The sequence below is a fragment of a genome (assembly GCF_019968955.1).
Source record: "MAG: Porospora cf. gigantea A chromosome Unknown PgA_NODE_173_length_31425_cov_415.714, whole genome shotgun sequence".
NCBI lineage: Eukaryota > Apicomplexa > Conoidasida > Eugregarinorida > Porosporidae > Porospora > Porospora cf. gigantea A.
The window spans coordinates 1-20,280 of NW_027151450.1; the positions used below are offsets into that span (position 1 = coordinate 1).

Sequence of the window (20,280 nt, forward strand, 5' to 3'; positions counted from 1 at the left end):
TCTCGTCACCCTTCCAGAATTCGGAAGCAGCGACGTCCATGCCGATCTTGACCTTTCCCTCATGTCCAGCGGTGTTGATGGCCTCAGTAAGGATATCAAGAGCCTCGAAGTTGGAGAGAATGTTGGGGGCGAAACCTCCCTCGTCGCCGACGTTCGTGGCGTCCATGCCATACTTCGACTTGATTACTGACTTCAGATTGTGATAGACCTCAGCACCCATCTTAACAGCCTCCTTGAATGTCTTGGCGCCGACGGGCAATATCATAAACTCCTGCATGGCAAGTTTGTTGCCAGCGTGAGAGCCACCGTTGATGACGTTGAACGCTGGGACAGGAAGGAGGAAGGAAGTCTGCTGAGTGCCTGCCAAGCGGGCAATGTACTGGTACAGAGGAACCCCAGAAGCCGCCGCGCCCGCGCGACAAACCGCCATAGACACCGCGAGAATAGCGTTGGCACCGAGCTTCTGCTTGCACCATCCGAACTCGTTCTGAGTACCGTCCAGCTGCTCTACCATCTTCGTGTCAATCTCCGCCTGCTTAGTGACGTCCATGCCAATAAGAGCTGGCCCGATGATTGTGTTGACGTTCTCAATGGCCTTCAGAACACCCTTGCCCATGTACCTGGACTTATCGCCGTCGCGAAGCTCAAGAGCCTCGTAGATGCCGGTGGAAGCGCCAGAGGGCACAGCTGCCCTGAAGAGACCTTCCTTAGTAGTCAGGTCAACCTCAACAGTGGGATTACCGCGTGAGTCGATAATTTCGCGGGCCTTGATGCCGACAATGGAGGACATGTGGATAATATGCACGTGATTTTCCAAAGTCAAGCTACATGAGTTGTGGGGTGGAGTGAATGTCTCCAACCGGAGCCGTTTGGTGGAAGCGACCAATGGCGAGTGCTGTGGCGAGTGCTGTGGCGAGATGCAGGAGCCGTTTCTGCTACACACACCCACAACTCTGTGAGACGAGCGATTTTCAGGTGTTGACTTCAAGACTGAGGATAACGACGGCTGGTTGGGGCGCCATGGTCTCTCTCTGATCAGGCGAGACCGAGGACAACCTCGTTGTCCTCGTTGTTGGACTTCGCACCGGTGAAATCAAGACCGGAGCGCCCTGCCGGTCTGAGCGTCTACAATCAGCTTATGCGTATTGAGGAAGCACTCGGTGACAAGGCTGTGTTCGTAGGAGAGAATTTCCGCATCGGGCACAAGCTATAGTTTCAGTGACAATTTATTTGCCGTTCCAAGTATATTGCCGGGCGCTAATGACGATGCACTGCACTAGATTAGATTAGCTCAGAAGGAGGTTTTGTATTGGTGCTGTTATGTAACCTGTCTGAAATATGGGGTGCTGTTATGAAACCTGTCAGAAATAAGGGTGAGGTGCCACCAGAAATAAACCGCATCAGGTCCAATTACTAACCTACGAGCATCGGATACTGTGACGATGAGGCGACTCCAGAAAAACAAGTCGAGTTGAAGCACAAAAGCATGGTCGCGGAGACATGGAATCAGTTCGCCAGCGGGGTAGTTACAGTGGATCCAGACAACCTTGCAGCGCTCATACGATAGGGATACATTATAGAAAAGTTCTGTCAGGGTTGCACCTGCACAGCCATCTCGGCTAGCGCGTCGAGTTCTTCGGAATCCTCGTCATATGGCCATGCCTGGGCTCCCGTGTTGGATGCAGATCTATCGGGAAGCTCGAGCTCGCGTGGCACGGAACCTGTGCGGGGGTTCCGCCAGAACCTCCTGGCGCACAATATGCAGAGGCCAATCAAGAATAAACCCGCCGCAATGCTTGCCAGGATATACGTCCCAGAGCTGCTGTTCTGCTCCAGACTCGACCTGAAAGGTACAGGGTTGTCGAAGTAAGCCAGGTTCTTCAGAAGGCTGTCGATTCCGGCGTCGTCCTTCAGGCCTACGGTGGCTAGTGAACTCAGAGGCGAGGCTTCCACGTGCACAGCCTTATGGTTCCGCAGTGTGCCTCCCAGCCTGGACCGCGCGAGGTACAGCGGGCAGTTGGCATGGGCCAACCCAATCTGGTTATTATCTCGGTCAAAGATAATGTCGTTGTTCTTCAAAAATGACATTCCAAGAACGGTTTCAGAGGAGTAGTTATTATCGATGGCGACGCACCATCTCGCTGCTGAGCCCTTGGAGTAAAAGTATGAGCGTGGTCGCCAGAGGAATCGCGTGCCATCCGCAAAAACCACCTCCATATGAGGAAACAGCCGGTCCAGCTCCTCTATGGCGACGTCATAGGTCTTGGCCGAGGTAACGTAGCATGTCTTTGACAGGTTAAAACCCGGATGACACCCTGATACATTGCGACAAACCTCAGCGAGCCGCTCAAAAAACGCACTGTAGCTATGTGGGGGGATGTAGCTGTATGTCGTGCCGCTGTCGACTATCGCGCGCTTCATTCGCCCGCTCACGATCTCGCCGTTAACGGAAATGGACTGTACGTCCACTTGATAGGCCTGGTGGGACGTGACCTTGGTCCACGATATCGGGGCGGTGTGCATCTCCGCGTCGTAGCCCCCCACGCTCATCAGGCCACCGTCATCAGACAGACAGATGGACACCACCCGCGTGTTAACGTCGGGGTCCCGGAACAAGGCGTCCATCGCCGATGCCTGCTTTCCATCCTTGGGAAATGCGATGCCCATGATACCGCTAGCCTTCTGCGTCGTGAATAAATTGGTTTCCTTCGTGTGGCAGCCCACGTAATCGTAACGGACCATGTTCACATCTGACCCGGGGTCCAGTCGTTCAGGTTTGTTCAAACCGATATACTCGCTGATGTAATGCCCAAAGAGACTGGATCCTTCGCTGTAGTTCTGCGAGTATGAACAGTGATTCACACCGTCGGCGAGGGTGCATTTATTGCTGAAGCACCGCTTGTCATCGCACTTAAGCCACTCGCTTGACGAGGAGTCACTCACTTGAAAAGGGACATCGATGTGCTTGCCGCAGTGAACGCACGTACTGCAAGTGAAAGCGAGGATAGAAGATCCTGAGTCAACAATAACAGATTGAATCTGTGGTGGAGTCCCCACCAAAAGATCTGCAAAGTAGTAAGCGTACTCGTGAATCGAGCCGAACAGGGGTGTTCTGTGAAGCACAGCCGATTCGCTCAGGCGGCGGCCCGGAATGACTCCAACTGCGGGACTGCTCGGATCACGGTCAATGCAGGCCATTGCTATCGTCAGAAGCGCCAATAACCTCATCAGAGATTTAACGTGTTTCCTTCCCACAAAAAAACATGGGTTTAATCATCAATAAGTTGAATCATCTCACAGTCGAGAGGACTTTCCATCACCTCACATGACTACCGTTGTTCCTGTTATGACTTTTGAGGAGGCGCGCACACGTGGGTCTACCAAGCAGAAGGGCGGAGGTCACCACTCGAGTCGTGCATGGTTGAATGTGAAGAACTTGTTTTCTCCTGACGTCTCGAAGGGTTCGCCACGGGTCAATATTGTTGTTGGCTCCCTAGAAGACCTACCCAAGAGCTGCTTGAAGAGACCTGCAGACGCTTCCTCTGTCGCTAGTGATTCCACCACTGTTGAGATCGATTCGCGACGGACAAATGTTCGGTTTCGCAAGGGGTTTGTTACTGCGATTTATAACTACCCTACTGATCTCGACAAGGATCTAAAGAGCCTGAGGCACGTAAAATATGCCAGCACCAAGTACGCCAAGCTCTGTCGCGAGCGGCGACAGCAACAACAACGTCCTTCCTACACCCCATCCTTCTGACGGACATCGCTGCTAATTTCTCACAAGACGATATCGACCACCATTTTCCCGTGTGTGGTAGATTCACTCGAGTTCCGAGGTTTTCTGTTCTCGGAACGAGAGTACAGGGCGGAGTTTTCAGAGGTTCCTCTTTCCGTCCCTGGCGAATCGCAAAGTCGGCTTGCGTTTTATAACTTAAGACATTATAGAAGGATTAGTTAGTCATCACACATCCCTTTAACGACGTGTTTCCTGCTTAATGTTGGTGTATTATAGAAGGATTAGTTACCTGTTTAATGTTGGTGTGTGCAGTATCTAATGTCGAATTGGCTCATCGCACTATTGGCTGTAATGGCGGCCATAGCAGCAGGCCTCGGATGCTTTTACCTTTGCAGAGACGCGACCCACGACCGATCAGTGGTTAGTCGGTCGAAGGCCTGGCTTCCTTCCCAGATAGCCCAGCAACCAGAGACTCCACTTAGCGTCCAGCCAGCAATAGTTGACTCCCGAGATGGGTGACTGGGCGGCACGGAATAGTACGCGTGTTTCGCTTCTGTTGAGACATTATGGCTGTCTGGCCGTGTTCAAGGAAAGAACTGGCCACGTCACGTCCGTTTGTTGAGTGGTGAGCCGAAAGCCGCTAGGGAGGCAGTACTACCCGCCAGGGAAGCAGTACCACCTGGAGAGGCTCCCGCCAGGGAAGCAGTACCACCTGGAGAGGCTCCCACCAGGGAAGCAGTACCACTTGGAGAGGCTCCCACTAGGGAAGCATTACCACCTGGAGAGGCTCCCACCACGGAGGCTCCCGGAAGGCCCTCATCCTCATCTTGTGAATGTCTGAGCCATCTCTTCCACAGCTGTTCGTTGATTCGCTTTTTCTGATCAATATCTGCTGATCGTCTCAGTCGTCGAAAGTGCAAACAACCTACCGCTGTAGCGAGGCCGAGGATGCACCCTGAGATTCCAATCGCGGTTAGCCATACAAACGAAATCGTACTGTCGTTGTCCTGGACGGCAGCACTCACAGGAGTCTCTGGTGAGAACAGACTCGCTGTCGTCTCAACCTCACACAGGGAGGACTGAAACACCACGAGGTTGGCCTTCCGCCGTACAAGCTGCTCCTGGTTGTGCAGGCAAGACACTTGGAAGAGACTGACTTCGGAGCACCACGTGCTGGAGACAGTACGGCGGGTGCCGGTCTCAGTCGTCGAACTGGTCGTGCTGGTGGTCGTGCTGGTCGTCGTGCTGGTGGTCGTGCTTGGTGGTGATGGCGTCTGCGGTTCATTATGAGCGCATGACATTCGGACGGAATCCTTCCCAAAAGCAGGCTCGTGCGTGGCACCTGCACGCTTTAAATAACATTCGCGCGTCCAGCCGATCCAGGTGCACGACGCGCACCCCTCGTCACGGGCATTGGTGCACGCGTAGGCACAGTCCCGAACATTGTTGGTGAAGACTCGACGGATATCGGCACCGACAAACTCTGTGTCAGGTACGATGCATGAGGAGTCTAGTGGCCAGAACGTTGTCGTCGTCGTCGTGTATGTCCACCAGTACGCGCAAGACATCCTTACGTTGTGGATACCGGGGTGGTGACGCATGTTAACATCACTGTTCTTCAGCCAGCAATAGCCATCGCTGGCGTTCAAGGCGATGAGTGTACACGACGGATTGGCGAAACAAAGACGGACGCAACTGTCTATACTCTGATGGGCGTATTGAGCGATGTCATTCCAAGGAGAGTTGAGGTTGTACAGTATGCATCCCCTGTCCCAGCTAACGAGCTCTCTGAGTGTCGCTCCAACACAGGATAGCTTGACGGAGAAGTGGTCGAGCATTGCGGTGGCCCCTCTGTCAGATGTGCTCAGACTGCAACTGTTGCTAGAGGGGACCCAGGTGACAAATGCGCATCCGTCGTCTTCCGCAAGAAGACATAGAGCTACGCATTGATGGATGTCCGGCGCCTTTAGCGTCCGCACCTCGTGGAAATGGAAAGCCGTGTTTTCCAAGATACACTCAGGGTCTACCTCAGGGCTAAACTGCGGTTGCGGGCGTCCTTCCAGCAGCCGGACGGGGGCATTGCCCCTCATGCACGACATCCGCACTGAGATTCTGCCGGAATAGCTCCTGTATCCGTTGTCAGAGTACTTGAGCCAGCAGAGTCCAGCGGTGTACGTCACGACAGTGCAGCCCTCGTCCTCTGCCAACAGGCAGTGGTGAACGCACGTTCGGACGTTGTAGACATTCACAGCTCTGATGGCAACTCCGACGATGTCAACGTCCGACAACCAGCAGACTGAAGGCACCGCCGCCACTACGGTAGGCAGAAAGGTGGTAGTCGATGTAGTCGATGTAGTCGATGTAGTTGTAGTTGTAGTTGTCAATTCAGGTCCGCACGCCGCTTGCAAGGCTGGATTTGAACAGAGGACCACACTCACTTAGGAAGGACGAGGCTGCGCCCTCCGGTTCCACGCTGCTGGCGAAGAGCAGAGGATTGGCACAGTTTCCAGCGTGTTCCTCCGAAGGGAGGTAATAGGGCAAGACGTTGGGCTCGGCCACGATCGCTGATGAATGAAGAACAGGTGTCCATTCAATATTTGCAGCCACGAAGGCCATTAGACCAACTACGACTGTGTCTCTCTGCGGTGAGCCACTGCTGGCGAAAATGCCAACGTCAGCATTCGTGCGGGTGACGTCAAAGATCTTGACCTCGTAAAGGGGTTCCAGGAAGGCCGCTCCGTGAAAGTCATCCTGTCGGTACTGAACTTGGGCGATGATGACAGGGGGGGTGTCAAAAACGAGGATGTCGCCGCTGGCACCTGAGGGGTCCGTTAGATTCAGAAGCTGGAGTGAAGAGAGGATGTTTCACTCACGATTCTCACAGACGAGTTGTCCCCTGCGAGGTTCACTTGCGAGGCTGGCACCTCGTACTTGGCAAATAAGACAGCGTTCTGCGTGGCGTTCGGAAGGTCGCCTCCCGACCATCCTCCAGCTGATCCAATCAGTAAGGGAACTGCCGCGCTGCTGTTCAGATCGACTACCGGACAGCCACCGGCAGCTCGAAGTTTCACTACTCGCACGGTGGCATTAGACAGCGGAACAGCAACTGCAGTCGCGATGTCAGTGGTTGGCAGTCCTGTGAAGTACACAGGCTCCTCGAACGGGGAAACAAAGGGGGCACTGGGGTCGTAGGACACCACGACTGTGAACCTCGCCCAGCATGTCACTGCTGCTAGTACCCCACGCAACCTGAAGTGCATCTAAGACTGCGAGACGTGGTGAACCGCACACGAATTCGGAAGGTGCATCAAGCCTTAAAATGACGTTCGTGGCGAGTCAACAACGTCTACGATACTTACTGCACTTGCGCACTTCGCATCTTTTCTTTGATACCTCCCGACTGTGTTGGCATTGAGTGCGTGCATGACATCGGCTGGGCGTCGGCTGCGAGGTTTTGCAGTCATGTGCAGCGCTGGAATCGTTTACGACAGAGAGCAGGAGTGCTGCGTTATGGATGTTGCTCGTCCTTCCCGATTGCCACCCAGTCATGGACCCCACTAAATCATGGCACTGGCTAAATACCCTGGCAATACCTCCAAAATGCAATACCTCACTACTGCTTTGCTTTTGTGTTTCGTCGGTGCTTCAGATGCTCTGTCTGACCTCCGCGGTCTTCGCGGATCCATCTCCAGTGCCATAGAACAGGCTCGAGACGCGATGGACCTTCACATTAACCCCTCAAACGCTGGATACTGGAAAGCTGACTATGGACACTGGGACCCTTGCCCACTGGATGAGCTGAAACATGCACCAGCTACGCAAACCATCCTACCAAGGAATAACATACCAGGCTGCCGCAAAGGAAGGAGGCCTAAACACAGGTCTAGGTTTCGGCCTAGGAAGTGTTGCAAGGGACGCCGGTGCGGTAAGTACCATAGACGTTGTGCCACTCTTCGAAAGGCATTTAATATTTGAGATGACGTTGCGTTTTTGTTGGAACGATCCTTGACACGTTTTATATCAAGAGATGACGTTGCGTTTTTGTTGGAACGATCCTTGACACGTTTTATATCAAAACACCCCAGTCCTTACAGGGCGGTTAAATTCCGTTTCTTTGGAAAGGACTGTCAGACCGTAGGGACACATCGGTGGTTTAATGTGACTTGCCGGCTGCAGATGTCACAAGCGATGCGCTCCAGCCATCTTTCTTGCTTTCGGGTCCATATCGGACGGTTGGGATTTCAGGTTGGCCCGTTGTTGGGCCTCCGTTTCCACTTTCGATATCGGGACGAGCGTCACTCCCCTATCCACCAGCAGCCAAGTTGCAGTGCTGCACTAGCCGCCCTAGCGGATCCGAGGTTCATTCCACAAGGAACGAAGAAGTGTGGAGCTACATTCTTTAACGGGGCCACACAGCCATGATTTGTTAACAGTAGCGAGACACGCGTAGTATTTCGTGCCGCTTAGTCACCCATCTCGGAAGCTAACTGGTGTCTCTGGTTGCTGGGCTGTCTGCCTTCGACCGACTAGCCGCTGATCGGTCGTGGGTCGCGTGTTGGTAAGTTCGACATCAGAAGACACGGACACATGTGAAGGCTGCTGCACACGAGCGTGTGGAGATCGTAAAGATAAGACCGGGTACACGGTGGTATGGAGGAGGCCCATGTGATCAGTCTGCCTCGGCGGAGGGCCCCGTCTGCGACCCGAACGCACCGTCTACCACTCGAAAGACCATCATAAAACGAAGCAGCCCACCTCGCCGCGCCAACACGATCACGCAGCAAAGCAGGAAGAAGGCGAAGGCTCCGTTGCGTAACAGAGCCTCGTGCCGCGAAGCGCTTAAGAATTTGGTCAGGTAGGCCCGCGACCAGGCGATGCTCGCACCGTAGCTCGAAAGCAAGTCCACGACGGACTGCAGCTGGTTGGAAGACGTCGCTAGAACACTGTTGGCGACGTCTATTTGCCCGATATTCCGACTCAGCACGTCCCTTGCCTCTTCCAGCATGCTGCGTTCTTCAGGGGCACGCAAGGCTCGGCGTCTGGAATGGTATCTGGCGGCCATCGTCGCCCACCATTGAGTGAGTTCGACCTCGAACGCAGCCACATCCGTGGATACCACGCTCCAGTACTCGCGCAGTTGCGTTGCGTCCCGCCCCTGGCTAGACGCGCGCTCGAACTCGACCCGGATGGCGTCTGCTTCCGCGGCCAGCCGACCAACTTCCTCGCAAAGAATATCCTTGAGCGCCTCTATCTCAGTATGGAGAGTGTCCAGGTCGGGAGCTGCGAACTGCTCTTTCAGCGCAGTGTGGCGCAAGCTAAGAGCGCTGCTCGCGGCTGTCTCGTCTCTGAGTCCAAAGAACTGGCCCAGAATCAGCCTTCGAACTTCGATTGCTTGAAGGTTGTCCATCGGAATAAAGCGCGCATATTCAGTCGATGGTGGATGCCATTCTCAAAGTTCAAACATGGCAGCATTTTTCCCCAATAACACTTATGGATCTCACCCAGTACGTCGTTATCAATTCATCGATTCGATCATGGCCTGTCGGTCCCATCGTAGCCCAAGGAGCCCATGCTAGGTGAGCTCGCAAACAGTCGCACACAGCGTCGCAGTGCTCCATGAGCATGCTGAGCATGAAAATGTGAAAGCCTACCTGTCCGATCTCGATCGCATGACGAAGGTCGTGATGGAGGTCAAGTCCACAGAGGCTTTGCTAAAGCTGTCTACGGAATTGGTTTCGGCAGATATTCCGCATCGGGTTTGGGTGGAACAGCCGGAAAACGTTCCGACTGCCCTTGCCACCGTGGTGAGTGGGACTTGAGCCCCGCACTCAGCCCTTCCCAAAACAGACGCTAAGACCTCTTCTGAAGAAGACCCGTCTCATGAGTTAGACTTTCTTGGTGATGGCTAACCGGCGATTTCGCAACGAGGTCGCCTCGTAGACGGATTAACTGACCTTTAAAAACACGTGATATAGGAGCGATGGCAAGGGGACCATCCAAGTCACCCAGGCAGCTGAACAGCAACTCCACGAAGCCCAGCTCAAATGACAGAAGCGACCATGGAGAGCTTCTGACTGAAACAGAGATATGTGCTCGGCTGTACGCGCTGCTGTGCCGTGCTGTGGTCGTTCCCAAAATGCTGGCGTCCGCGAGCGCCGCAGCAGAAGAAGCGCAGGGCGAGGGCCCGGTAGTGAGGTACCTCGTCCTGCTGCACTTCGGGTTCGGCGGCAAGAAAGACCTTAACATGCAGGGGTTCTTGGACGAGGACTTGCTGCTGCTGAAGGACCAAGTGACCAGGGTGCTCACTGGTATAAAAGGCCTCAGATTGCAAGCCCTCTTATCTTTGATTAGACAGGACTTCACGGCCACTGACAGGTGTCTTGACTTGCTCGTGAGCCAGTCCAAGCCGGTGACGAGACCGCACCCCATCGCTTCCTCCAGCCTGGGCGAGACATGTCTGGCATCTTTAGAGAGGCGAGAGCGCGGCGTGATGTCCGTTGTTGGGTCCAACCTTCAAATCTACAGAGGCCTTCAGGCAATGGCCGAGGAACGCTGGCTTGAAGCCGCTGCAGTCATCGGATCAGTACTAAGGAGTCTGCCGATGTTCAGCCTGCTACACAAGCTCAAGGGGGATGCCTTGGTCAGCTACCTATGTCGAGGCTCCGAGTACCCTCCGGGGTTGGACTTTGTCGCCCCTCAAGACTCTGTGTCCTTGCTATCACGCGTCAGCTCGGCCTACAAGGCGGCATGTGAGCATCAAGGGTCTCCTTCACTCAGTACGAAAGACCACTGCCCCATGTGTCTCCGGCGTCCCTGAAGGTGTGTTAGATGTGATTCGCGAGTCCTTGAACATGCCAACCGGACTACGGGCGGATACGCACCTTCGAGCCGCCATCATCCTGTTTGCCAGACACGACGCAGGCGAGGCGTTATACAACCTACGCTGTGCGAACGAAGTTCGCACTGGTGACATTTTCACTCTGAGCCTTTTGATCTCTCTTGGATTTTCGCTGAAGCGACCAGATCTGGTGCGGAAGTATGCAGCAGACATGAAGGCTGCTGCGGTGGACATGAAACAAGATAGAATAGCACACCTCTATATCACGCCCCTTCAAAAGTCTTTGAATGGTGCCTTCAGCTCGAGTGAGTGCCAGAGGAGCATCCGCACCCTACGCCTTGCGGAAGCTGCTGCGTACGATGACCTTTGGGAAGACACGTCCGAGCTCCTCCAGCAGACGGATGTCCAACATCTGCGTGGCCCGTTTGACATATACTGTTGCCATCGGTTGGTAGCGTTCGCGGCGCATGTCCACAAGGAACGAAGAAGTGTGGAGCTACAGGTCCAGCTGGCCGAGGACTCCTTCCCGTCGGGTTTCCGAGTCGACGTGCCGCTCCGACTGTTGCAGGCGAACGTCCTTGCCAAGAGGGGTCAGGAACCGGAGGCAAAAGAGGTCCTCCAGCAACTCTGGAGTTTGACCAAATCTCCAGATGAGTTTAGCATGAGAGTGGCGATTCTAAGCCAACCCTCGACATTCAAGCCTTCAGAATTGTTGTCCAGCGTTCTAAGGGCGTTGCTATCAGTAGAAAACGATCCTGTCAAGAAGGGACCACTCCTGGAGGAGGCCCTCCGTGTCAGCCCCAGCGATAGCCTTACGCACGAGCACATCGACCTGCTCATCTCCCAGGGTCAGGCCTCCCGTGCCATGAGCGAACTGCAGCGGCTCGTGAAGGCCAACCCCGGTGACCAGCGTGCACACGTGCAGTTGGCGAGGCTATATCAAAACGAGGAACGGTATGAGGAGGCGTTGAAGCATTACAAAGCCGCGTCGTCGCCAGAAAAGGTACTCAAACACATCGCGCTCTGCTGCTACAAGACTGGCCTTATCTCAGAGGCTATCGAGAATTACCGAGGTGCCCTCGTCAGCCAACCTCAGAGCTCCCACATTCTGTATCAGCTTGGAGTTCTCTATGAGAAAGAAGAGGGGCAACCGAATGAAGCTCGCGGCTTCTACCAGCAGATCGCCAAGGACACGGATTCGCGGTATTCCTACTACTCGAGGCTGGCGCTGGCCAACATCGCCATGAACGCCTTGGACTTCGCGGTGAGTACCCTGTGTTCCAATGACCCAGCTGGCATGCTTCCATTGCGATGAGGCACTTGAGCACCTGTGTGCCGATGAGCAGGTTCGCGTCGTGAAGGCTGAGGCGCTGCTGTCCCAGTACGACGCAGCTGGCGCGTTCGCCCAGCTGGATGGGATGCGGCCCGTCGAACCTACCAGCATCTGGGCGGCCGACTACATGGGCCTGCCGTGTGAGGCGTCGCGGCTGGCTGCAGAGCTGAGCGAGACATGCGCCTTGAACGTTATCGCAAAGGCCTGGATACGCTTACGAGAGGCGGGAAAGGAGGATGTGGTGAGGCACCAGGTCGCGTACAACGCAGCACGAGGTGCTGTCCATGCTTCAGAGGTCGGACGATATGGAGGGGACTGCCCTCGGCGTCACGGTTTTCCAGTGCTACGGCCGTCTAATTTTAAACAGCCGCTTGTTGGAGGTGGCAGACACGCTTGCCACAGCTCTCCAGCGAATAGAGCATGTTAAGCGTGTGGACCCCTCCCCGCTTCGAGGTCTGCCTCCTTGGCTGCACGCCTCCACCCTTCTCTACGTCAGCCTGAGCCAATTCATGCTATTCAAAACAGATGTTGAGACTCAACTGACAGTGAAGAGGTTTCTCGACTTAGGGCGAAAATGTGGGGGTGTTTTCGGCAACGAGCGAGGCTACTTGGATCAGTTTGTGCCTGACGAGTTTTTGAAGGAGCTGTTCGATTCCGACAAGACGACCACCGCCGCAGAGCAGTTTTCGCGTATCCGATATATGGGACTGCTGCCCGCCAATCACTCGTCGTTCATCCATTTCCGGCTGTTCTTGGACAAGTCTCCTCTAGTGTTTACACAGACCTTGTGGACTGATGTGGGAGCTGCCGTTGTCAGTCGGCAGGCACACACCTGTGACGTTATGGCTGCTGTCCACAGCGTGTCTTCGCAGCTGCCGTTGAATGCAGGCCACTACCGTGTCTTGGTACAGTTGCTGCTGTCGTGCTTAGGTACGCACCATCGAGCAAATCTGACTTCGAAGCTTCCGAAGCTACCGAAGCCGCGCATTCACGTAACCAAGACCCCCCACCCCAACTGCTTCATTCCGCCATCTAGGCCTTTCGTTCCTCCCCCGTTGAGAGGGCGGCCTATGGTGGTAGAGCCCGATACGGTCCTACCCAAGAAAACAGCCATAACGGCGCCAACGAATCACCCGACTCTCCTACCGCTGGACAGGAAGGCTACCGATCCGAACCCAGTTACGATTCGCCGCCTGCCTCGAAAGTTGGTACTCGAGGTGCCTCGTGACCTGCCAGCCGAATGCTTCATCCAAAGATCCGCGCTAGTGCTGGGGGAGGCCTTGGGGAAGGGCAGCTTCGGCAAGGTGATGTCGGGATCGTATCACGGACGGCCAGTTGCGGTGAAACAAGTGTTTATCGACGCCAAACAGCTATCGTCGCGCCTCTGGAACGACATCGTCAAGGAAGTCGAGTCGCTGTCGAAGCTGCACCACCCTTCATTGGTTGAGTTCGTCGGCGCCTCCTTCGACCCAGGCGAGTTCCTGATCGTGACGGAATTATGTGCTAGAGGCTCTCTCTCCATGCTTCTGCACGGCAAGGACCACGTGAAGCCCACCCCCTTGAACTGGATAGAACGACTTAGTTTGGCACTGCAGATATCGAAAGGTGTCCATTTCCTCCACAATCGAAAGGTGATTCACCGAGACTTGAAGGTGGGAGTTGGCTCCGCACCACACAGCCGCAAAACATCGTACTCAGTGATTCGCTCGAAGCCAAGATCTGCGACTTCGGCATGACCCATTTTATAGAACCCGATAAGACCCACCTCACCATTAAGCCAGGCATGGGTGCTGGCAGCCCCCGCTACATGGCTCCTGAGTTGTACAACAAAGACCGTGAGTCAGAGGGGCACCACCAATTCAGGTCACATTACCGAAGCGGTGGACGTCTGGGCACTAGGGTGCATTTTGGTAGAAGTCTTCGGAGGTCGACCGCCGTTTCCTGACTGCACGTCCATGGAGCACATCGCCTACGTACTGCTGGTGAAAAAGGAGATTCCCAAGATTCCTGATAAGTTTCCCAGCGGACTGAAGTCTCTTTTAAAGAAGTGCCTGGTTTTAGACCCAGAGAAGCGGGTCGGCATGGATGCGGTGATCTGCGATCTCCAACGTGTAGACATCCGCTAAATATGGGGCACCCAGAATTTAAGACAACCGTTTCCTTTAAAGTGAGGACGCTATCAGACGTGGTTACCAGAAATTCTTTAACGCGGGCACGCGCGCGTCTCCCCCTATTAAAGTGTTTGAGCAACGCGACCGCGGTGAGTCATGCCAAAGCCCCAGTTTCGCTTTTTCATTCATGAATTGCTCACCACTTGAAATCTGGAAACCGTCTTCGTTTAAAAGTACCTAGGAGGTGCCTTTCTCTCCCGAAAGAAACCATTGTAGTCCTCAGGTTGAATAACGTCATAGCAGATGACGGGGTAGTTCTTGTAGCTCGTACTGTAGGAGGGAAGCATGCTGTACGCGGTGCCACCAGCCTTGGGCACACGCATGTCGTCCGCCTCGAAGTACAGCTTGCGCTTATGGTACTTCATGTTGCGTTTACACTCTTTCTGCTTGCGAGGGTAGACATCTCGGACGGTATGGTCGCTCGTGAAGCTCATGGCATCATCGAATCCGTGTACGAACGGGTTTCGGTGACCTCCCTCGGTCGAGTTTCGCTCGGGTACCGCGGTGGAGTAGCTCTCAGTGAAGGAATCCCCACGCAAGACAGCGGAGTGGTCCTTCGTAACGTTGTTCTCACAACAGCGGTGCTTGCAGCACTTCCCGCGGTTCTCGCGAGCTCGTGCGGTAGATGAATCCGTATAGGAGGTGAAGCTGGTGCTGGTACTGGTGTATTGGGAGGAGCTCACGTAGCTGTCGGATGAGGAGGTCATGTACTTCACAGTGGAGCTCGTAAAGGACTCACCGCGAGGAAACGTATTGTTGTTCTTGTGGCTGGCGTAGAGAGGCACGACGTGTACGTACGAGACGTCTTGCGGAACCCGCGGCGCATGCATGACGGATTGGTGCTGGCCTTGAGAAACCTGTGAGACGCCGTGAGAAGGAGCGCGAGTACCGTGAGAAGGACCGTAAGAAGGAGCAAAGGAGGCATGAGAGACACTATGGGAGGGACCCTGTTGGCGCAGGTTCGCAAGCGGATTGGGCTGGAAACCATTTGTGGCAGCGTAACTCGTCGGCACAGCAGAGTGAGCCATACTTGACGGCGCCACAGAAGTGTGAGTCGGAGCTCTGCTGGTCACTTGCGTAGAACCTCGCGGTGCACAGCACGACTTCTTTTGCTTGTTTGTGGAGCCCTTAGTTGCCTGTGCCCTGGAGAAGGTGGGCGCGGAGTGCTCACGGTCCGAGAAACTCGAACTGCTGTCCGACACTGTGACTAAAGTCGATGCGGTGTAAGACACCTGCCGCACATGCTTCGTGCGAGATCCCCGATTGCAACAGCGACCATGTCGTGGTTTGGCTTGGCGAGCGGCGGATGAAGTCGAGGAGGACGAGGAGGAGGAAGACGTAGAGGAGCGAGTCGAGGAGTTGTGACCTGGCTTCAGGCTGGCGGTCGTCACTACGGTGGGCTGTATGGGCTGCGACACGACGCTCCCCATAGGAGCGGATTTCACATAAGAGTGATCTGATCGACGCCCTTGCGTCGAGTGTCGCGTGGAGCGGCGCTCGACCTCGCTGGAGGAAATGGATGTTGTGGTCCCACCGATCGAGCTGGTTCGACTGGCCGATCGGCGCTCGTTCTTTTTGGAAGTGCGGCAGAATGTCTTCTTCAGAGCTCGCTTCTGGTCGTTCTTCAAGTCATTGCTCAGCAGAATGTCGTTGGGGGCCGTCTCGTCATAATAAAACATTGTGTAAGGACTGGGAAGGTCGTTGGCACGGAACAGCTTGTGCTTGGCCAGGATATGGTCAGGAACCTCAGTAGGTCCTGCACGCACCGCCATAAGATAGCGGGATTTCGTCGACCAGTTGGTTGAGGTGCCTGATGAGCTCTCGGAGGAGATGGAGAAGCCTCTCGGACGGAATTTTCGTCCTGCCTCCTGTACAGGAACAGTCACCCACGCCTGAGGCCGAGTGTCCGCAGACTCACCGCGGTCACGGACCTCCGGAGGACCGAAGTCTGGCTTTGAAGCGACTTGGATATCCTGGCGCTTTGACTGAGGCCGTTTGGGAGGCAGCTGGCGTCTGGGAGCCTTAACCGAGCTCTCGCGTCTGACAACGGAGCGCGTAGCCGTATTGACAGTGTTAGCGGTTATGGAAGCCGAAAATGCCTTGTTGCCTCCGCCAGCTAGAGGAGACATCGAATGGCCAACGGTGGGCACAGCCATCATCGGTTGGGAAGCATTTGTCACTGCATTGCGTCCCAAGTAATCCTCCCACTATTCACTCCCAAGAAAGTTACTATTTTTGACTGCTGAATGAACTCAATTTGAGTCATGGACGTGGGCCCGAATTGTGAACAGATTGTTTGTCACACAACGCAAATGGAATCACCTTATGTTCACTACTTTGTGGGCGTTCCTTTCAACGGCTCAAGCGACTGTGTGATGATCCATAATAGCTCACATTGTTCTTCGTAAAGCTACTCGATAGAGGAGGCGCCGAGCTCATCTTCGCGACTATTAGAGAGAGCTGCGCATCGGTCATTCGTTGAGGCTCCACATCCTCCTGCAGTAAAGCTGCGAGCGGCCGCTTCCCCATGAGACGCGTCTCGTGCTCCTTCTCCTGCAGGGGCTTTGACTGGAGGTACCATTTCGAAGGACACTCCCGCCGGAGTGGCTGGAAGAAATGCTCAAAGGTTTGGAAGTTGCGATTCAAGCGTGTTCGAATGGTGGTGATTTTGTCCCAACTAGCCTCATCGGCAGCGAAAACGTTGAGACGGGGACACGTAGAATTAGGGTGGTCACTCAACCGACCGTCAAATGCTGCGATGCCCGCCGTCTCAGGCTGATCCATGCCAGAATTTACGGAATATCTGCATGGACCCTGAATGGGAAAGCTTGCTGGCCGAACAGGCACAGTTTCTGGCCGACTCGCACTTCCGACCAGCGGCTAAGCTTGTGAAAGTCAGTCGGGAGACTCCGAAAGCGGTTGAAACGCCGAAGGAGTCTAAGTTTCGCCAGCAAATGCAACGTGTGAAACAGGAAATCGGACCCGTAGTACTCGACGAAGCTGTGATATCGGACGTTATTGAAAGGAACGTGGACGACCAGAGAATAATTTCCTCGACCGACCCAGGAGTGGTCATCTTGCCATGGCGGCAGCGGGCACCCATTCACGTGGCCGAGAAGTTAAACCAGGAGGCTGCAGCGCATCTCGGTGCTGGAGACCTCACTGATGCTTTTGGCATGAATGACCGTAACATAGCTGCAATGTCTGGAAGCGAAGTTCAAAGTGCACAGAAGGAAATCGAGGAGAAACTGGGGCCCCGTCTCACAGAATTCCTACGGAAACGACACGCCGCCAGGACAGGGGCGCACCCGGTGCACGCTGCGGAGGCCGCACCTCCAGACTCTAACACGCTGATCATTGACTTGGGTAACGGAGACAGGGCTGCCGTTACAGCCCTTGAACGCGCGAAGTTAGCCTGGTGCAATCCCCTGCCCGAGTTCGTTGAAGCCAGCGAAGCCTGCGTTCTCCGCGATATGCGCTTCGACTTCGAAGGCCAACGTCCCGTAGGTGACGACCCAACTCTGCACCATCACGGCGACCAGCCGGAGGTGCCGGGGTACACCGTTCTGGAACTGCTCCATCTTGCCCAGAGCTCTATGCCAGCTCAGCAGGTGGTGGCGCTATCAACACTGGCCAACATTCTGCGGTTAGCAAGGGAAACGAGCGGTGGCGTGGCGGCTTTCGGATTCGGGTTGGAGAGATGGACTTATTTCCTGTTCGACAGCCTCAAAATCCAGATCTCCCTCACTCAACTACTGTGGTCTACGAACTTGACAGTCTTGAAGCACACCGTGCGTAGCCTGGCCGAACTTCTGCTTCCAACCCCGCTTACTCTGCAGGAGGTGGCCACGTCGAGTTCGGATCCACTGGTCTCACCCCTCGAGGCCTTGGAGCATGTAGCGCGGTTGACCGGAACTAGACCGGGTTGTTGGTCGAGTGAGCAACGAAGTCAGTCGGGTGAAGACGACTTGACTGTATGGCTGCAGCGCTACAAGAGCGGGACGCTGCCAGCCTCAGATATGATCTTCAGCGATCAAAACTCAGATGACGCCCCTGTTGACGTGAAGATGGATGGCCTCACGCATCCTCTCTTTGCCCACCCCGTCCTACCGGTCATTGTGGCTCTCACATCCGGAGACAGCAGCAACCGGCGCTGGACAGCCTTGATGCAGTCGTTGGATGGCGATTCGGAAAGGAGTTTGCTCCGACTTCTCACTGCGATGTGTCTCGCTTCTCCCATGGCCGCGCACTTGTTGCTAACGTCAGATGTGCTTGATATCCTGAAGGAGGTCGCCCTCAAACTCATTGTTGGGTCCGTGTCCTTCTTCCGAACGCACAAGGACGTGCCTTTCGACACGCCAGACGCTCTGCTTTCCGCGGAGCTCCTAGGTTTGCTAAGCATCGCGTGCGAGGACGAGGCAGTCGTCCAGTGGGCTGTCTTCGGCGACGCGCCCATCATCGCGCTGTGTCACCAGAGCCTCACAGATGTTTCCTGCTTCTGCGTGTCACACGCGTGCAGTCCCATTCAACGAGCCATGCTTCTGGCGGCGGAGCAGGCGTTGAAGGTCCTCACCGTAATGGCCGCGTCCGGCCATTACGTAGAGGATCCATACGTAACTGTAAGTCTGCTGCATGATTACCTGCGTAAGACAGCTGAGGTGCCGCAATTGCACCACAAGGTCGTCAGCCAGATTCTGGAGCTCTGCACCGTCAGCGTCGTTGCGTGCAAAGATCTGCAAGCGTCCTCGGTACTGGGCTTCTTGAGTCCGTACCTCAAAAGCCTGACTGCTGAACCAGCGAAAAGCCAGGTCCTACGTGCAATCTTTCACCTGGTGAAGGCATGCGTGGATGTCGTCAGTCGGCCGACTGCCTGGTGTTCTGATAGCTGGCGGCGGCTTTTCTTCACTCTAAAGGCATGCCTGCCCACCTTGACTCTGGATCCGCTTCATCTGGAAGAGGTGCTGTTGGACTCCGTTGAGTCCGGCGTTTTTGATACAACGTGCCGTTTCTTGCCGTCGACTCCGAGTAGCAGCAGTGTACTATGTGGCTACCGACTCGCGCTTGCGGTGGTGATCATGCAGATAGAAGGAGACGTTCACAAGGTAACTGAGGCTCGGAGTCTACCAGCGGACGCCCAGGTCCTCCAGAAGCTATCGAACTGCAGGTCGACAGTGGAGGATTTCGTGGCAACCTGCCAAACAAACGTCCACGCCCATATCTCGATGCACTTCGCATTCGTACGCCGCCTGTGCCGAGCATCAACGGCCTGTAGCGATCGCGGCTGCCGCAAAGCGGCACCGTACATGGCTCCTCTTGGTGGGCTGCTGCTGCTTCTCTCTGCGGAGGACTCTCCTGCTGAGCATCGGTTGGCTCTCGCCAACTACGGCACGATAGACCTTGGCATGCCTGCATTGATCGAGGACAAAAACTGTTGCAGTAAGCTGCTGGGAGGGAGGGTCCTCGTAAGCCTGGATGCCATTTTGGCGTTGCCCTCGCAGTTCTCTCGGATCCTCATTATGCAGGGGCCGCAGGCGCACGCCGTAGCCCTAGAGATTCACAGGTCTTGCGTCGAGGAGGCCGTGCCGCAGGTGCTGTCCATTCCAAGCCTGTGGATGGTAGCCTTCACTAACGCCGTGGAGGGCCGCGTCGAGGCCCACCGCCTCCGTTGTGACCTGCCGTCCCATCCAACGGCCAACGACTTGCAATCTGTCGCATGGCTATTCGCGGTGCGGTCTACTAGCGACTCCTTCGCGCAGCTTAGACAGTGGCCGGCAACCCTGTCTGAGGGCGTCGAGGAACACCAAGCCGACCTGACGCTCCGACTCTGCGTCCAGTTCACTGAGGCGCCGTTGGAGGAAGAGGGTCTTTTCCTCTTCCTACTGCTGTTGATGGCGTCGGAGCAAATTCAGCTGCGACTCGTTCGTACGTTTTCGTTGTTAAACCTCCTCAGTGCCACAGTGACGTGGGAGTTGCTTCATCGAGGTGAGCCCGAAGAGCAGTTCACACGCAGCCCAAATATCTGCTGACATAATGCAACACGCTAACGTGTCCGAAACATTGGTTGACGAATTGGCCTGCTGGGTCGAGAGCGCTGACGTGGTCGCACGTGGCACGGAGTCACCAATGGTAAGCTGGTCCAAGAGGATCAGAGACCATAGAGATCCACCAATGACCGCTGAAACACTTGCACATTAAAATC

At 55.1% G+C, this 20,280-nt stretch overlaps 11 protein-coding genes across 15 annotated transcripts; 4 read left to right on the top strand and 7 right to left on the bottom strand.

The window, feature by feature from the left end:
* KVP18_004184 (uncharacterized protein) lies at positions 1–790 on the bottom strand (the record flags this gene model as incomplete). 2 transcript variants are annotated; one of them, XM_067956550.1, is made up of 1 exon in its annotated part: positions 1–790. In XM_067956550.1, a coding segment is annotated over one exon (790 nt), but the record flags the coding sequence as incomplete, so codon positions are not given. The 2 variants fall into 2 exon arrangements, with proteins under 2 accessions (XP_067812089.1, XP_067812088.1); XM_067956549.1 differs by having other exon boundaries at positions 10–790.
* An 800-nt stretch (positions 791–1,590) lies between these two features.
* On the bottom strand, positions 1,591–3,228 carry KVP18_004175 (uncharacterized protein; the record flags this gene model as incomplete). The annotated part of the gene is made up of 1 exon (XM_067956534.1): positions 1,591–3,228. The coding sequence occupies one exon, from the start codon at positions 3,226–3,228 to the stop codon at positions 1,591–1,593; it is 1,638 nt and encodes a 545-aa protein (XP_067812073.1).
* A 97-nt stretch (positions 3,229–3,325) lies between these two features.
* KVP18_004178 (uncharacterized protein) lies at positions 3,326–3,760 on the top strand (the record flags this gene model as incomplete). The annotated part of the gene is made up of 1 exon (XM_067956539.1): positions 3,326–3,760. The coding sequence occupies one exon, from the start codon at positions 3,326–3,328 to the stop codon at positions 3,758–3,760; it is 435 nt and encodes a 144-aa protein (XP_067812078.1).
* Positions 3,761–6,124: 2,364 nt separating this feature from the next.
* Positions 6,125–6,999, bottom strand: KVP18_004187 (uncharacterized protein; the record flags this gene model as incomplete). Its single annotated transcript, XM_067956557.1, has 2 exons — positions 6,125–6,583; positions 6,613–6,999. 2 exons carry the CDS (start codon positions 6,997–6,999, stop codon positions 6,125–6,127), a joined length of 846 nt encoding a protein of 281 aa, XP_067812093.1.
* A 1,409-nt stretch (positions 7,000–8,408) lies between these two features.
* KVP18_004182 (uncharacterized protein) lies at positions 8,409–9,146 on the bottom strand (the record flags this gene model as incomplete). Its single annotated transcript, XM_067956545.1, has 1 exon — positions 8,409–9,146. One exon carries the CDS (start codon positions 9,144–9,146, stop codon positions 8,409–8,411), a length of 738 nt encoding a protein of 245 aa, XP_067812084.1.
* An 83-nt stretch (positions 9,147–9,229) lies between these two features.
* KVP18_005254 (uncharacterized protein) lies at positions 9,230–9,628 on the top strand (the record flags this gene model as incomplete). Its single annotated transcript, XM_067949653.1, has 3 exons — positions 9,230–9,315; positions 9,342–9,543; positions 9,572–9,628. The coding sequence occupies 3 exons, from the start codon at positions 9,230–9,232 to the stop codon at positions 9,626–9,628; spliced, it is 345 nt and encodes a 114-aa protein (XP_067812105.1).
* A 91-nt stretch (positions 9,629–9,719) lies between these two features.
* KVP18_004177 (uncharacterized protein) lies at positions 9,720–14,036 on the top strand (the record flags this gene model as incomplete). 3 transcript variants are annotated; one of them, XM_067956537.1, is made up of 6 exons in its annotated part: positions 9,720–10,488; positions 10,517–11,841; positions 11,870–12,151; positions 12,180–13,562; positions 13,589–13,745; positions 13,774–14,036. In XM_067956537.1, the coding sequence occupies 6 exons, from the start codon at positions 9,720–9,722 to the stop codon at positions 14,034–14,036; spliced, it is 4,179 nt and encodes a 1,392-aa protein (XP_067812076.1). The 3 variants fall into 3 exon arrangements, with proteins under 3 accessions (XP_067812076.1, XP_067812077.1, XP_067812075.1); XM_067956536.1 differs by lacking the exons at positions 9,720–10,488; positions 13,774–14,036 and having other exon boundaries at positions 10,591–11,841; positions 12,204–13,646; XM_067956538.1 differs by lacking the exons at positions 11,870–12,151; positions 12,180–13,562; positions 13,589–13,745; positions 13,774–14,036 and having other exon boundaries at positions 9,720–10,556.
* A 212-nt stretch (positions 14,037–14,248) lies between these two features.
* Positions 14,249–14,911, bottom strand: KVP18_004185 (uncharacterized protein; the record flags this gene model as incomplete). Its single annotated transcript, XM_067956554.1, has 1 exon — positions 14,249–14,911. One exon carries the CDS (start codon positions 14,909–14,911, stop codon positions 14,249–14,251), a length of 663 nt encoding a protein of 220 aa, XP_067812090.1.
* Positions 14,912–15,522: 611 nt separating this feature from the next.
* Positions 15,523–16,240, bottom strand: KVP18_004192 (uncharacterized protein; the record flags this gene model as incomplete). The annotated part of the gene is made up of 2 exons (XM_067956566.1): positions 15,523–15,587; positions 15,616–16,240. The coding sequence occupies 2 exons, from the start codon at positions 16,238–16,240 to the stop codon at positions 15,523–15,525; spliced, it is 690 nt and encodes a 229-aa protein (XP_067812102.1).
* A 193-nt stretch (positions 16,241–16,433) lies between these two features.
* On the bottom strand, positions 16,434–16,865 carry KVP18_004176 (uncharacterized protein; the record flags this gene model as incomplete). Its single annotated transcript, XM_067956535.1, has 1 exon — positions 16,434–16,865. The coding sequence occupies one exon, from the start codon at positions 16,863–16,865 to the stop codon at positions 16,434–16,436; it is 432 nt and encodes a 143-aa protein (XP_067812074.1).
* A 23-nt stretch (positions 16,866–16,888) lies between these two features.
* On the top strand, positions 16,889–20,276 carry KVP18_004181 (uncharacterized protein; the record flags this gene model as incomplete). Of its 2 annotated transcripts, XM_067956544.1 has the most annotated exons (2): positions 16,889–20,063; positions 20,092–20,276. In XM_067956544.1, the coding sequence occupies 2 exons, from the start codon at positions 16,889–16,891 to the stop codon at positions 20,274–20,276; spliced, it is 3,360 nt and encodes a 1,119-aa protein (XP_067812083.1). The 2 variants fall into 2 exon arrangements, with proteins under 2 accessions (XP_067812083.1, XP_067812082.1); XM_067956543.1 differs by having other exon boundaries at positions 16,889–20,107.
* Positions 20,277–20,280: the final 4 nt, after the last annotated feature.